This window comes from Colletotrichum tamarilloi (assembly GCF_030869305.1).
Source record: "Colletotrichum tamarilloi strain Tom-12 chromosome Unknown Scaffold_58.1, whole genome shotgun sequence".
NCBI lineage: Eukaryota > Fungi > Ascomycota > Sordariomycetes > Glomerellales > Glomerellaceae > Colletotrichum > Colletotrichum tamarilloi.
In genome coordinates, this window is record NW_026849440.1 from 128462 (window position 1) to 142443 (window position 13982).

General features: G+C 51.6%; 6 protein-coding genes across 6 annotated transcripts; 4 read left to right on the forward strand and 2 right to left on the reverse strand.

The window, feature by feature from the left end:
* Positions 1–2188: 2188 nt before the first annotated feature.
* On the forward strand, positions 2189–3506 carry CTAM01_11169 (branched-chain amino acid aminotransferase; the record flags this gene model as incomplete). Its single annotated transcript, XM_060527180.1, has 2 exons — positions 2189–3277; positions 3333–3506. 2 exons carry the CDS (start codon positions 2189–2191, stop codon positions 3504–3506), a joined length of 1263 nt encoding a protein of 420 aa, XP_060378191.1.
* Positions 3507–4270: 764 nt separating this feature from the next.
* Positions 4271–4624, reverse strand: CTAM01_11170 (uncharacterized protein; the record flags this gene model as incomplete). The annotated part of the gene is made up of 1 exon (XM_060527181.1): positions 4271–4624. The coding sequence occupies one exon, from the start codon at positions 4622–4624 to the stop codon at positions 4271–4273; it is 354 nt and encodes a 117-aa protein (XP_060378192.1).
* A 1267-nt stretch (positions 4625–5891) lies between these two features.
* CTAM01_11171 (uncharacterized protein) lies at positions 5892–6242 on the forward strand (the record flags this gene model as incomplete). Its single annotated transcript, XM_060527182.1, has 1 exon — positions 5892–6242. The coding sequence occupies one exon, from the start codon at positions 5892–5894 to the stop codon at positions 6240–6242; it is 351 nt and encodes a 116-aa protein (XP_060378193.1).
* Positions 6243–6681: 439 nt separating this feature from the next.
* Positions 6682–7179, reverse strand: CTAM01_11172 (uncharacterized protein; the record flags this gene model as incomplete). Its single annotated transcript, XM_060527183.1, has 1 exon — positions 6682–7179. One exon carries the CDS (start codon positions 7177–7179, stop codon positions 6682–6684), a length of 498 nt encoding a protein of 165 aa, XP_060378194.1.
* Positions 7180–7584: 405 nt separating this feature from the next.
* Positions 7585–9606, forward strand: CTAM01_11173 (uncharacterized protein; the record flags this gene model as incomplete). Its single annotated transcript, XM_060527184.1, has 9 exons — positions 7585–7629; positions 7849–7994; positions 8071–8137; positions 8190–8602; positions 8667–8694; positions 8742–9019; positions 9073–9237; positions 9294–9472; positions 9524–9606. The coding sequence occupies 9 exons, from the start codon at positions 7585–7587 to the stop codon at positions 9604–9606; spliced, it is 1404 nt and encodes a 467-aa protein (XP_060378195.1).
* Positions 9607–10620: 1014 nt separating this feature from the next.
* CTAM01_11174 (uncharacterized protein) lies at positions 10621–13224 on the forward strand (the record flags this gene model as incomplete). Its single annotated transcript, XM_060527185.1, has 6 exons — positions 10621–10916; positions 10964–11410; positions 11462–11645; positions 11722–11874; positions 11956–12431; positions 12516–13224. The coding sequence occupies 6 exons, from the start codon at positions 10621–10623 to the stop codon at positions 13222–13224; spliced, it is 2265 nt and encodes a 754-aa protein (XP_060378196.1).
* Between the last annotated feature and the right edge of the window lie 758 nt (positions 13225–13982).

The window sequence follows — 13982 nt, forward strand, 5'->3', positions numbered from 1 at the left end:
CGCGAGGTCCCGAGGCCAAATGTGCACGTACGACTCATCCTCCCGAAAAGACAACGCCATCATCACCGGGGATGACCTCAATTGACTCGATCGGCCGCATCAAAACCCTGTCGGGCCATGTCAATAGTTGTCAATCCAAAGGGCAAAAAGGGCGGACTGGACAAGTAGGGCGCGCTTGATCATTGCGATGTCGGACCTCGCCCATGTTCATCCCCTGAATATGACAACATACTCGCTGCACCCGGAATGATGCTTATCGGGTAGCCAATGTGTTCGGAGTCATCGTTTGTTGCGTTCGAGCGAGGTCGAATGAGACATCAAAACAACATCTACACTAGCCGAACTGCAAGTCCGATGCTGAAGCCATGCACACCACGGTACATACACTACTACAATTGGAGTGCAGCACCGTTCGGCTTCGGACCGCGCGCACCAAAGCCGCAATGGGGCACAAGGACGTCGACCGACTGGAGCCGTGCCCGGCCGACGGCTTGTGGTGGGACAAACTGGAGGTGCATCACCTTCTCGTACTGCATTCCCTCCCGTCAGGCAGTTCCCTGCTACACTTTGGACCGGCGCTGCTACTGCTGCTGCTGCTGCTTGCTGTATTGCGTTGCGGTGTACGACAGCATGTACCTGACGCGCCATTGACTAACAAACCATGCCCCGACGAATGGGCGACCGCGGCTTGACCTCTTGTTTCGTCACAGATTTTTTTTCCGATCATGTCCCTTGCAACAAGTCGCATCTTTGCTGGTCTTCAGACGCTGCGCAGTCACGGCAGAATTATCTGTAGCCATCTCGAGGTGGGATGGCCCCGGCTCTAGCGGATAACTGTGGGATCCGAATTTTCTTTCAGGTCTTTTTCCCCTTCTTCTTGGCCATCCTCAGACTCGGATTGGTAGTCTGGTAACTGGCTTATCTCTGAAGAACGGCATGTCTGTGTGGGGACTCGAGCAGCAAGACAATCCTTCCTCGATCAAAGGACGGGCTTCGATTCGATCATCGCCCGACGCACTGGCAAAAGTTGGAAAGGGCGAGAGATGAGATGAGATGTGAGAGAAACAGTCCCATCCCATCCCGGATCCCCCAAAGTTCAAACCGCTGCCGTCGACGCTTCACAATTGCTCACGCGCTGGTGGGTCCCGGCCCGGCTCCACTCCATCGAAAGAAAAAAAAAGTACGCGGGCTCGGCATTGCCATCCCTCGACGTTGAACATCGGCACAACGCTCTCCAGAGTCCAGAATTACTGTCCTCTACTCCGTGTGGTACCTACAGAATAATAAGACAATGGCGGAAAGGAAATCTCAAGGGGCTTACGGCGCTGCCTCCATCTGGCGACCTTTCCGCATGTGGATCCCCCGGGCAAGCGACGGCATACCAACGACAAAAAGCCATGCAGCATATCGGCCGCCTTGGCTTGAAAGTTCCAGTCCACCATCTTCCCGTGGTCCACCATCCATCCATGATCGATCCATGACTTGACTAGGGCATGGATCAATTTCTGAACCGTTGGCGTCTGCTGGTCTCTTTTCTTGCACGCATCTGGTTTACTTCGTGCCCTCTGGCAACCACCCATGGAACCAACGACACGGAGTATCCGTACCCAGCAACCACTTCAGACGGACGGGTTTGCTTGTTCCTCTTTTCTTTCCGTGTGTATGTAGGCATTCGTACCACCTTGCCTTACATCACACACCTTAAGGTACTCTGCGAGGTATCGTCCTCCCCTTACCCTTCCCACCCCATCCACATCCATGCTCCATGCACTGCACAGGTCAAATTCTCCATGATGTTCCCTGTTATCTGAAAACGCCCTTTCCAAGACCGGACCCGCTGCCCCTCTGCATTGGCCCTTGAGTCACCTGCTCCATCTGTCACTAGAACCTTGAGCCAAGCCAAACTGTGACAAACCCGTCCTACTTAAGCTCTTGCCGTCACTCCTACAACTTGACCCCGTGGCTTTGTTCTCTTCCTTCTCCATCTTAAGCCGAATCTTTTCCTCCCTGTGTCTTTCCTCTTACATAGACACATATTGCTTGTGTCTTTTCTCTAGCCAGTGCTACTACCTGTTACTTGGTTCAAGTAACGGCAAATCGACCCCTCGACCCCGCCAACTCCGAGATTCTTCATATATCCACTACATCGGTCTCTCACACAAACATCAGACTAAGCTCAACAACCACAATGGCTCCCGGCACCATCTCTCCCGGTCTGCACCATGGCAACCAGGACATCGATCTGACATCGTCCGCCATCGAGCATAAGCTCGAGGCCATTCCCAATGGCAAGGCTTCCAACGGCACCAAGCCCGCCTACCAGGAGCTCGACGCCTCCAAGCTCATTTACAACCGTACCCAGAACCCGCGTGCCGTCCCCGATCCTGCCTCCGCCAACGCTGGCTCCGAGACCATCGCCACCGACCACATGGTCGCTGCCACCTGGAAGGTCGGCACTGGCTGGTCCACCCCGGAGCTGAAGCCCTACGGCCCCATCTCCCTCATGCCGACTGCCTCCGTCCTGCACTACGCCACCGAATGCTTCGAGGGTCTCAAGGTCTTCCGCGGCTTTGACGGCAAGCTTCGCCTGTTCCGCCCCGACCGCAACTGCGAGCGCATGCTCATGTCCTCCACCCGCATCGCCCTGCCCTCCTTCCCTCCCGCCGAACTCGAGAAGCTCATCATCGCCCTCATGGCCGTCGACGGCCCCAAGTGGCTGCCTCGCGAGCGTCCCGGATCCTTCCTCTACCTGCGCCCTACTATGATCGGAACCCAGCCCCAGCTCGGCGTTCAGGCACCTTCCGAGGCCATGCTCTACATCATCTGCACCTATATGCCTGTCATGGACTCGCCCGTCGGCGGCATGAAGCTCCACACGAGTCCCGAGGATATGGTTCGCGCCTGGGTTGGTGGATTCGGCTACGCCAAGGTCGGTGCCAACTACGGCCCTTCTCTGCTGGCTACTGTCGAGGCCCGCAGCCGTGGGTTCGGCCAGATTCTCTGGCTGTACGGACAGGAGCAGTACTGCACCGAGGCCGGTGCCAGCAACTTCTTTGTTGTGTGGAAGAACAAGGAGACCGGCAGGACGGAGATCATTACCGCGCCTCTCGACGACAGATTGATTCTCGACGGTGTCACGAGGCGCAGCGTTCTCCAGCTCGCCCGCGAGCGCCTCGGCGACAGCGTCGACATTGTTGAGCGCAGATACACCATCGATGAGGTTATCCAGGCTCACGAGGAGGGCCGCATCGTCGAGTCATTTGCCGCCGGTACTGCTGTAAGTTTTGATCATTGCTTCCTCTCGCCCAGACGACTTGCTAATGCCATCTCAGTTCTTCATCTGCCCCATCTCCCTGATTCACCACCGTGGCAAGGATGCCAACATGGGCATGGGCGGCGAAGGCGTCGGTGGCGAGTACACCCTCCAGATCAAGAAGTGGATGAAGGACATCATGTACGGTGGCGAGCAGCACGAGTGGGGCGTCGTCGTCCATGAGGAGCAGTAGACGGATCTGCTCAGACGAACAAGAGGAAGAAAAGAGACGAGAGATACGGTTGAAGAAACGGCATTAGCCTTGGTCTGAGAACGACTGGGGTTCGGTTTATGAGATTCAGTCATGGCTGGGGCGTTGTATGGCATTTTGCACACCAAAATTCGGCGTTTGCATTGGGGGGTTAACAAGTACCAGAAGAAGTGGTGCATGGTTTGGTAAACTTGGAGAACTACCGTAGCATCAAAATTCACAGGGTTAATATGATCATTGGAGACAGTCTAGCGTTTGCTTGCTGAGGAAGTGAAGAATACCCGTTTTGAGGAGTCAACTGATAGTACTTGGGCAAGACCCAATCTGAGCTCGCATGCAAGTTTTCAGTCTCCCAATGTATTGCGCCAGTAGTGGCTGAACAATGTGCACGATGATGAGGCATAGTCTTGATGAACGAGCCGCCTTTTACTAGCTCAGCAAATTCACTTTCTTCAGGGCGATAAGTTCCTTTGACGACTGCACCATAACGATTGACATCTAGCATACTTTCTCTCTTCATCAGCCGCGTAGTTAGAGCCCACAGAGCTGTTTGTAAGTCTGTTGCTTGGGTCCACTTCGGTGCCTTACTTTGTGCAAGATACATATCCATTAACATCCAACAGCCGCTCTGATTCTCGCTCAAGAGAGTAGATAAATCCAAAACATATTCAGGGTTCCTCCCAAACCTGGAAAACACAGCTGTATCTTTCATCAAACCCATCTCCCTTTTCTTTCCCCCCCAATTTTCAACCTCCCCTGCTCCCACCACCACACTCCTGCCTCTTCCCAAACCCTTCCGTCTCCATCTCGTAATCCGGCGGGAACCGCGCGTTCTGGCGCTCAATCATGTCGGCGGCATCGTACAAGTCCACCTTGCTCTCGTCGACGGCGCTCCCGACGGGGTGGTCCGCTTCGCTGTTGAACATGAAGAAGGTGTTTGGGGCTGGCGCCTGACCGACGGCGCATTTGGTGTCGGCGACGACCTTGTTGTTGGCGTCGGCGCAAAAGACTTTTCCTGCTGCTGCTGAAACGCTGCGGGCGCCGAGGAAGGCGAGAGCTGCGGCTTGGAGGCCTGGTAGGGCGATGTGTTGGCTCTTCATTGTTGGTTGCTTTTTGTCTTCGAAGGAGTGAGTGAGACGGCGTGACTGGGTCGCTTATATAATGAGTGATGCGAGGTGTTTTGTAACTACAGAATGGCTGGAGTTGATCCTTAAACGAGTGACTTAAAGCAAGGCCTTTGGGGTAGTCCAAGCAAGGAGCTGAGGATGAGGAGCGAGCAAGGAGGAAACTGAAAACAGATACTTATAATCATCTTGCCTTCTCCCACGAAGTGATCTTCATTGTCTCGAATGACCTCAATCAACTATGCTTTGAATATAGTATCAACTGTTCAAGCTGACTCGCCTCATAACGCAAATGTAGAAGCTAAAGGTTGAGTTGAGTAATCACAACTCGCCGAAAGTTGTCTTTGAGCGGCGACTCTTGGGCAGTTAGACACATTCGGAGCGTCCGGGCTTTGCCAAGACCGACGGCGAGTTCAGACGGGCGCATATCATATACGAAGATCAACTTACGGATAAACACCATCAATCCATTCTACCAATTTGAAGTCGCGGGGGCTAAACAACATCGGGCAGAAGAATGCAAATGAAAAAGCAGAATTTATGTATCAGACTTTAGACTTTGCTCGGGCTTGTAGTTTCCAAGCACTCGGATTGAGGCACATATCGCTTGTGTCAGTGTTCATCCCATGACTCCGAGAACCGAGAGGTTTGACAGGGGATGCCGGAAGACCAGCAGTTTGACTAAGCTCATGCCAAGCGTGTGGTTAAAGTACTTCACACTTTCTCACGTCATTCGTTGTTTACGACTCACGACGGAGGAAAGATCATCATCGCTTTTGATTGAGCCAAGACAACTCTAAACAAGTACTTCTATTTCTACTAGTTGGAACAACCACGATGCTCATTTCCATCAAGTTGAGTGAATTCTTGGAAGTCTATAACTCTATGTGTCTATTAATGATCAGCACTTTACCGAATTATTGTGGTCAGTTCTTACACGTATAGAGGCTTTCAAGAGACTGAATCATTTCGGAACGGAATATTTTAGGAGAATATTTATTAAGACTCGAAGTTTTCACTTCTGCAAGCCATTGTCCATCCCCCAGCTCCAATTGCCACGGAATAGTCACTCTTTTCAATCCCTTCCAAATTCCTGCCACCCTTCTCCTTCATGATCAACCTTTTCTCAGAACATACACGGCAAGAAACCACAATCGTTATTAAATCACAGATTGCTCTTCTCTCATAGTAAGTCTTTAGCCTTCAGCCACTTCAAATCCATCACTCACATGCCACCTCGTAGATGCGTCTCCCATCAAACCTCTCAGCCACCACCCTTATAGCCGTCGCCAGCCTCGCCCAAGCCCAAAATTGTGTCGAGAACGGTCCCACAGGCGACGCCATCACCGGCTTCAGGTTCTCGGGGACATGCGAATCCTGGCAGTGGTTCTCGCGCGATAAAGGCACGCAGGTCAAACTTCAGCCGGACTGCTTCCTGCGACAGACGTTCCCCAACGCCACGCCCGTGGGCCACGTGTGTATTCAGCTCGAGAGCGGAGGCCACAAGTGCTTCTCGGCGCCGGGGGCGGGGGCGCCGCAGTGTAGGGTGCCGGATGACTTTTGTTCGGGGATTCAGAACATGTGGGGATGGTAAGACGGCCATTGTCACGCAGGATTGCTATTTTTGCTCGTTTAAAACTAGCTGCAGCGATTCTATAGGGGCCGAAACGGTGTTGTGAGTTGTGACTACCTAGAAAGTTTTTCTATTCGGGGGGTGGTACCACCTAGCTTCGATACCAGCCGATCAGAGCGGGTCTTCCGGTGCATACTTGTCCGGCGTCCACTTAGGTGCGACCGGCAGTTGCTGATATAGATTGCCAAATACGAACATATACAATGGACTAATCCTGTATTCCTAACTGTTAACACGTGCAGTTATCTTGTAAAAGCCCCAATTCGGCTGAGCACAACGGCAGCTTTCCACCTCATCTAACGTGATCTGGGTTGACTGTCTTGTCCAGATTTTGGGTGGAAGCATTCCCGGCCCGCTGACGTGCCCAGGACATAGTAACCCAGAGTCCAGATCCATGCCATTATTGGCACAAGTAAACACAGAGATCGGTCTCGGGCGGATTCGTGTTGTGCTCGAAGAACATCTCACTAACCCAACCTCGATGGTAGGTCTTGTGGTTGATAACATGAAGGAACATGCCACCCAAAGTCATCTCTGCAGGTGTGCCGTTGACGTAATTGAACTTGGATCGCTTGCTGAAGCTTTCCTCATCTTGCCTGGTCGCCCAATCGATGTACCACTGGTTGACCTCAAACTGCTTTTCGACCAACTCCTCAAACTTCGGGTATAACAGATCACGGCGGGTCGAGAAGCCGTGGTCCTCTTCGAGTAGATGTGCACGCCAGATCAGGTCGACCTGATGATTGTGGTTGAGTGTGCCCATCATGGACTTGAAAAGAGTTGTGCGCGGCTGATAGACCGCCCCAGACGGCAGCTGTTTTTGAATCGCTGCGAAAAGTACTTGGTCGGCCCAGTTGTTATACTTGGCAAGCATAACAGCCGTCTCCCTTGTGAGCATGGTGCGTGTTGGTCTGTTGTGAGATTCGCAGCAAGATTGGCAAGGAACAAATTGAATATTGAGGGTGTTTAATGTGATCTTGACTTCCGTGTAGGGGCAGTGTAGTTATATAACGCTAGAACTCACGGTAATATTCAGCCGACAAACTTGTGAACGATACAAATTGGATTGCCTTTAGCGTTTGCTCGTTTTCCATCTTTCAACTGCTCATCTTCTTTGCTTTGTCATCCTCCCTTGGACTTACCCCTCTAATGACATGAAGACTCATGGCGCCTGAATGTATACTTTGCATGGATGGATTGATAAGCATGACGTGGAAATCGCTCATGTGCCGGCGGGAGGCGTCTTTTTTTTGCTGGTTCGTCGGTCTCCAATCTGTTTGCTGAAAGGGCCGCCGGCTTGACTATGGTGGCTTGTTACGCCTCGGCAGCCGCCGGCCAATTCGATCAGGTATATAAAGCGGAACCACTTGTGTATCAGCGGCTTCAGTCCTATCGAACGATCAGTACGTTTGAGACTTGGTCAATTTCAGGTCTCAGCCCTCCATCTTAGAGACAACTCAACATAAGTGACACGGTACAGGACCCTTTATAGGCCCTGGGATATAATTTGGCTTGATAGTTTCAAACGAGTAAGACAGTCTTGCAATTGCATACTAACGAATGCTAGTTTAACAACCCACGTATCATGATTTCAATCGAAGACTCTGACAGAACAGCGACAACGGCGGCAGATTATCACATCTCTGCTCGCGGCGCTGAAGGGTTGCTTTTACGCGATGTTTGGGGCCCCCGAGAGAAGTCCATGGGCAACCCGTGGACTCCAGAAAACCCCAATGGGACGCAAGTAGCCATGCATCACATTCCTTTCGTCAAAACTTACACTCCTTAGTGTCATCCTCCGCCTAGCCGAGAATAGTCTGATGCACAATGAGATCGCGGATTTCATTAAACAAGAGGTAAAACCTGAACCTTGCCAGGATGATTCATCTCTGAGATCGAAATGTATAGGTCACCGTTCTTCCAGTGAATCACTTGACTTACAACACTGGACCACGAGGATCGCACCGCCTACGCCTTGCAGCCGCGAACTTCCTAACAGACGAATTCAAGCCCCGAAGATCTCTTGGTACTGACAACATTCTCATCACCCCAGGCCTGGCTAGTGCTATTGATGCACTGGCTTGGACTTTCTGCGATGAAGGAGATGCTATATTGATTCCACAGCCATTGTATAACGGATTCATAGTCGACGCCTTGAACCGTAGTAACGTTCAGGTGGTTGGTGTTTCCTACACTGGAGTTGAAGGATACACGACCCTTGACGATTTGTTCGACCCTGAAGTCAACAGGAAAGCCATAGCCAGGGCACTTGACAGAGCCAAAATCAACGGTATTAAAGTCAAGGCTTTAATAATTTCCAAGTCAGTTGTCTATCCTAAATTCCTCTGAGTGCAGGAGGACGAGAAAATACTCACCAACCCGTAGCCCCCACAACCCTCTAGGAAGATGCTACGTTTGTTCTCCTCTCGTCCAAACTCTCTCAGGCACTAATTGCAATAGCCACCCGAGACTTTGAAAGTCTTTGCCCGGGCATGTGGCAAGAACGACCTACACTTCATCTCTGATGAGATCTATGCCAAGTCAACATTTCCAAATCCGGCCATTCCCGACGCTGTCCCTTTCCTATCAACACTCTCTCTTGACTTTAGCGGAATTCTCGACTCGACTCGCCACCATATCCTCTACGGCGCTAGCAAGGACTTCTGCGCCAATGGCTTACGTCTTGGACTTGTATGTACCAGGAACGAGGGGGTTATGGGAGCGCTATCTAGTATCAGGTACGTATGCCCGCCAGACCTGACTGAGATGAATCACCTAAGTAAGATCAAAGTATCTTCTCGTGGTCACCGCACCTCATCCAGGATGTGTGGGCCGCTATGCTGGAAAACAAATCCTGGCTCGTTGCGTTTACGGCAGAGAAAGCAGAGCGCATGGTCGTCAACCACCGTATCACAACCTCGTTTTTGCGCGAGCATGATATCCGGTACTTCGACACGTAAGTGTGGCAGTTGAGATTATTCGGAATAGCTAGACTAATCATTCTGTGTGAAGAAATGCTGGACTCTTCATTTGGGTAGACCTTAGACATATGATCACGTCGCCAAAGGACCCGCAGCATCAACTCATGCTTGACTCCTCGGACATTGAATCTACTTTGGAAAAGACCTGCAAACAGCGCGAGGTACAAATCGCCGATATCTGCATGAAGCATGGAGTTTTGGTTGCACCAGGTCACGTGTATGTGGCGGAGGAATATGGGTGGTTTCGGCTAACGTTCACAGTCGGCAAAGATGCTTTGCAAGAAGGTCTGAATCGCTTTTTGGAGGCATTAAAAGAGGCAGAAGCACATACGCCGCAGGCCTGAATTACCATTATCATTCAAATCGACCCTATCGTTACAGGTTTTGTGAGGTAGAATGGCGTAAAAGCGAGGTAATGCAACGAAACAACTGTCACTGAAACAACTGCACCTGGTTCCTTCAGCTTTTTTCTTCCTCGCCGTTACTCAAGACATCTAGCCGGAATCGGCTGACATCGGTGCATGGGTACCTAGCAGTTCTTAGCTGACATTGGCCCAACCTAAGCCGGGCCGGACCGACAGAGACCTTCTTTGGTCATGCCAAGTTCATGTTTCCCAGAAGTGAAGTAGCGTGCTACATCCAACCGTCTAGTGTCAAATACCTCATGGTTTCAATTATTGTACCGCATCGTGTGAATTTCCTTGAAAGCTAAGTCTTGTCAAGGTTGATCTCTTGCGCCTGGAGAGCCGGAATAAACCACCAAGTCAATCATTGCCACTGAATTGTATGCGAGACCGAGCACTTCAAGGGCCAATTCCGAGATCGTGGCAGCCGAATGAAACGGTCTCTCGATCGGAGCATCGTTGAAACCTGATGACGGGGCATGGTCACCTCTGGGAAAAGTTTCTTGGCAAACGATCCCCATCGACGGCACAGGTTGTTGGGGAATCATTATGCGTTCGTGCCCTGGGGATGGCTACAGGTTTCAGTGATATTGGATCCTGTGGACCTATAGGCATGACTAGTGAAATGGATCTAGAGAGCACTCCGTGGTAGAGCCGGTGGGAGGTCTACATACACGACTCGATCAACACCAATCATTCTCCGGCCCCAGTGGGTTTTGACAAGGTCGTGATGATCCCGGGGCAGCAGGGCGGGTCTGGCGGACGGAGATGAACAACTCCCCGTCCGGACCGTAGGGTCGTTGAGTGTCCGTTTGCGGCAATAAGATTCAACTCGCGACCTCTTGGTCGAATTACCGAGTATCACATGGAGAGTCTGCCGTCTTCTGATACAACAACTTTGATCTTCCGATACCACCAAGACCAAGTCTTACGCTAAGCCTTACGCGCTTTACCATGACCTTCAAGATCGTCATTGTCGGCGGTAGCGTCGCTGGCTTGGCGCTCGCCAACATGCTCGAGAAGTTCAACATTGACTATGTTGTTCTCGAAGCCTATCCTGAGATTGCCCCCCAGGTTGGAGCCAGTATTGGACTATTGCCCAATGGCTTGCGGATTCTCGATCAGCTCGGTTGTTACGAAGCGTACCGGGCCAAAGCTGAGGACCAAGTATACCAAAATGCCTACCTCAGGCGAGAGAATGGTGAAATCTTCAGCTACCAACATGATTTGATGGACATGTGGGAGAAAATGTAAGTGGCTTGTGGAGTTTTGCGAATCATAATTGACAATAGAACAGGTTAGGATATCCAATGATCTTCATCGACAGGCAGATGCTTATTCAAGTTCTGTACGAGAACTTGAAACACAAGGATAGAGTGCTCACTTCTCAACGAGTTGTATCCGTGGAATTTACCGAATCTGGTGCTCTTGTCACCACCAAAGACAACAAGGTCTTCAGCGGGGACATTGTCGTCGGAGCTGATGGAATCCACAGCACGGTAAGGAAGGAGATGTGGCGACAAGCGCCGACCGGATACTTCCCCCTGGATGAGGAATCCAAGGTCCCTGCCTCCACTTTGTGTGTCTTTGGCATCTCTCACAGGCCCAAGGCATACCCCGGAGCCAGTCAGCACAACAAGATGTCGCCTGGTCATAGCTACTTTGTAATGGCTGCGCCGGGAGACCGCGTGTACTGGTTTTTGTTCATGGAGTTGAAGACTCTCTATGGTAGAGATATCCCGAGGTATGTTACCACTTGCAAGTCTAAAAGACTGGAACTGATCTCCTTCCACAGGTATACCAAGGCCGACGAGGAGCGTATTATCAAGCAGCACTGGGACGACCAGATTCTGGAAGACATGACACTTGGTGACCTTTACGAGAAACGTATTGCTACGACGCTGGCGCCGCTTCAAACCTATGTCTTTGAGAAGTGGCACTACAAGAGGGCCATCACCATCGGAGATTCTGCACACAAGGTCGGTACCCAACGCGTGAATGCTACTGAGGGAAAGTGCGTCAACAGGACAATTGCTGATTGACGTTATCGAATAGGTCGATCCCGTGACGGGTCAAGGCGGTAATGGAGCAATCGAATCAGCTGCACATCTGGTCAACGCCTTGTTGCGTAATCTTGACCAGACCCCCAGTGGTCTTAGTGAGAAGCAGTTGGAGAGCATCTTTGCTGAGGTGCAAGAAAAGCGCTTTGTAAGTGACAAGTCATACTCAATGAAGACTTGAGGTCTCGCGACGAACTCGGAGGCTGATCTTGGCCGTTCATTTGGATAGGAACGTGCTCAACACATTGTCAAGCAAGGCTACTGGCTCCAGGACGCCTTCACGCTACGAACCAGAATGGGTAAGATGATTGCGCGTTACTTAATGCCTTTGCTGGGCTCCTTCGGAGTCGTCTACCGGGGCGTCGAGTTCTGCGCCCCCGCAACGAAGCTGGAGAGACTAGAAGTGCCTCATCGTCCTAGAGCGGTGTTGTTCGAGGATGAGTTGCCAGCGAAGCCACTCAAGGGCTTGGGCAGTCTGAACAAGCTCTTCTCTGTCGCATTCATGTGTATACTCTGTGCCGTCGCGGCAGGGGTGTTGCGTCTGCCTAGGAGCCTGGAGACGCTGGTCGACGTCCTGTGCTCTTCCAACCATGGAGATGCGTCGATGCTGCCGGCTATCGAGTTCATGACCAACACTGCGGCGCTCATTGCTCTCGCCTTGGCTGACTTGAACCGCGTGGGAAACCAGCTGACATCTGTGACCTTGTAAGTTGATCCCCAGCTATCACAGCCGATGTATTCGGGCAGACTCCCCCAAGAGCAGACTAACGCGGAGGCACTGCACCCCAGAATCGTAATCTTTACCATCTTCAACAACACGCTCGGCCCAGGTGGTTTTGCCCCAATTTCTTGTGTCTTTGCTCATTGGTCTTGCAACACCATTGTCGGCAGACACGTTCCCCTCGAGAACGCCAAGAGGGTGTTGCCCATCACGGCCGCGGGATATCTCCTACCCGCAGCCGTCGCGCTGTATCGCCAGGACGCAAACTCAATCAACGTCTGGCGCAATGCGCCAATACTGTGCTTCTTGTTGGCTAGGAGTCTCTCTGTGTTTGGACTACAATCTGGATCTCAGCAACCTGAGAACGAAGAGACCAAGTTACAGAGCACGAGAGAAAAGTACCAAAACATGTTCGCCAAGGCAGATCTCCCGGTTCTTGGCCTTGTCTACTACACGACTCTGGCAATCTCCGCAGTCATCCATCTCACCAATGTTGCTCTCTTCGGTTTGAAGTACAGCTTGTTTGGTGGTGAGAACGCGGCCTTGATGGCTCTGGGTCTGTCGAAGCTGGATATTCTGATCTTCACGTTCTGTTCGCTGCTGCTTGCCCTCGGCACGGCGCCGTGGAGTTTGCGACTTTGCGGATACATCAACACGAAGAAAGCCTTGACTCAGGCCGCAGCAGTGATTCTGGGATCGGCCGTTGTTGGTCCCGCGGCAACGCTCGCAGGTATTACTGCGTATCGAGAGGGTATTGTCGCAGGTCTGAGCCAGTAGAGACATGTTGGTTGAGGGCAGAGTCAAACATGGCTCCTAACAAAACTTTCCTGGTGGATGCAAACTACCATACCGAGACCCAATCAAGGGCCTTGGGTGCTTGCCTCGAAGCAGCCCTTGTAAATCAGATAGATTCGTTCATGTGTCATTTTTCCGCAACACAACTAGACTCCGTAGTAAACATACAGCTCTTCTCCTTTCCATCTCAGCCAATTAGTGTAATTCACGGACGATTTTCATCCCAAGCGTGTGTTGAGCCATTTACATCAAAATACCTGATGCAGGATGTATGTCATCATTAGCTTTCACGCCACAACCAACCAAGGTTTTCCCCGGGTGCTACGTCCCACCCAAATTTCCCCAACCCCCAGAATGTTTCTCTCTCTTGCTTTGTTTGATGCCAAGAGCAAGCTACCCCTCATCTCCGAAGTTTTTAGGTTGCAATCGGATCATGTTCGCTGCTAGAACAGCCGGGTTGGAAAAGTCGTTTTTGTCGTGCAGGACGTTACACCCACTCTCTCTGACGGTGCAATTAAGCGGCGGAAAACAGGCGGAAAACTCGTGGGGAACTACCCCGCATGTTGATCACTTCCCTGTTGGCTTATGGTTATTGGACTAGCGGTGGATTTTCTCCTCGCTGATCTCTGGGGAACGGCCGATAATTCTGACGAAGCTAAGGTTCGTGACCTGCTGGGTGAGCCGGCGCATCGCGAAGATGACCGGCGAACCCGGAGAGGCTGCATATGCAAGGTGAAAGG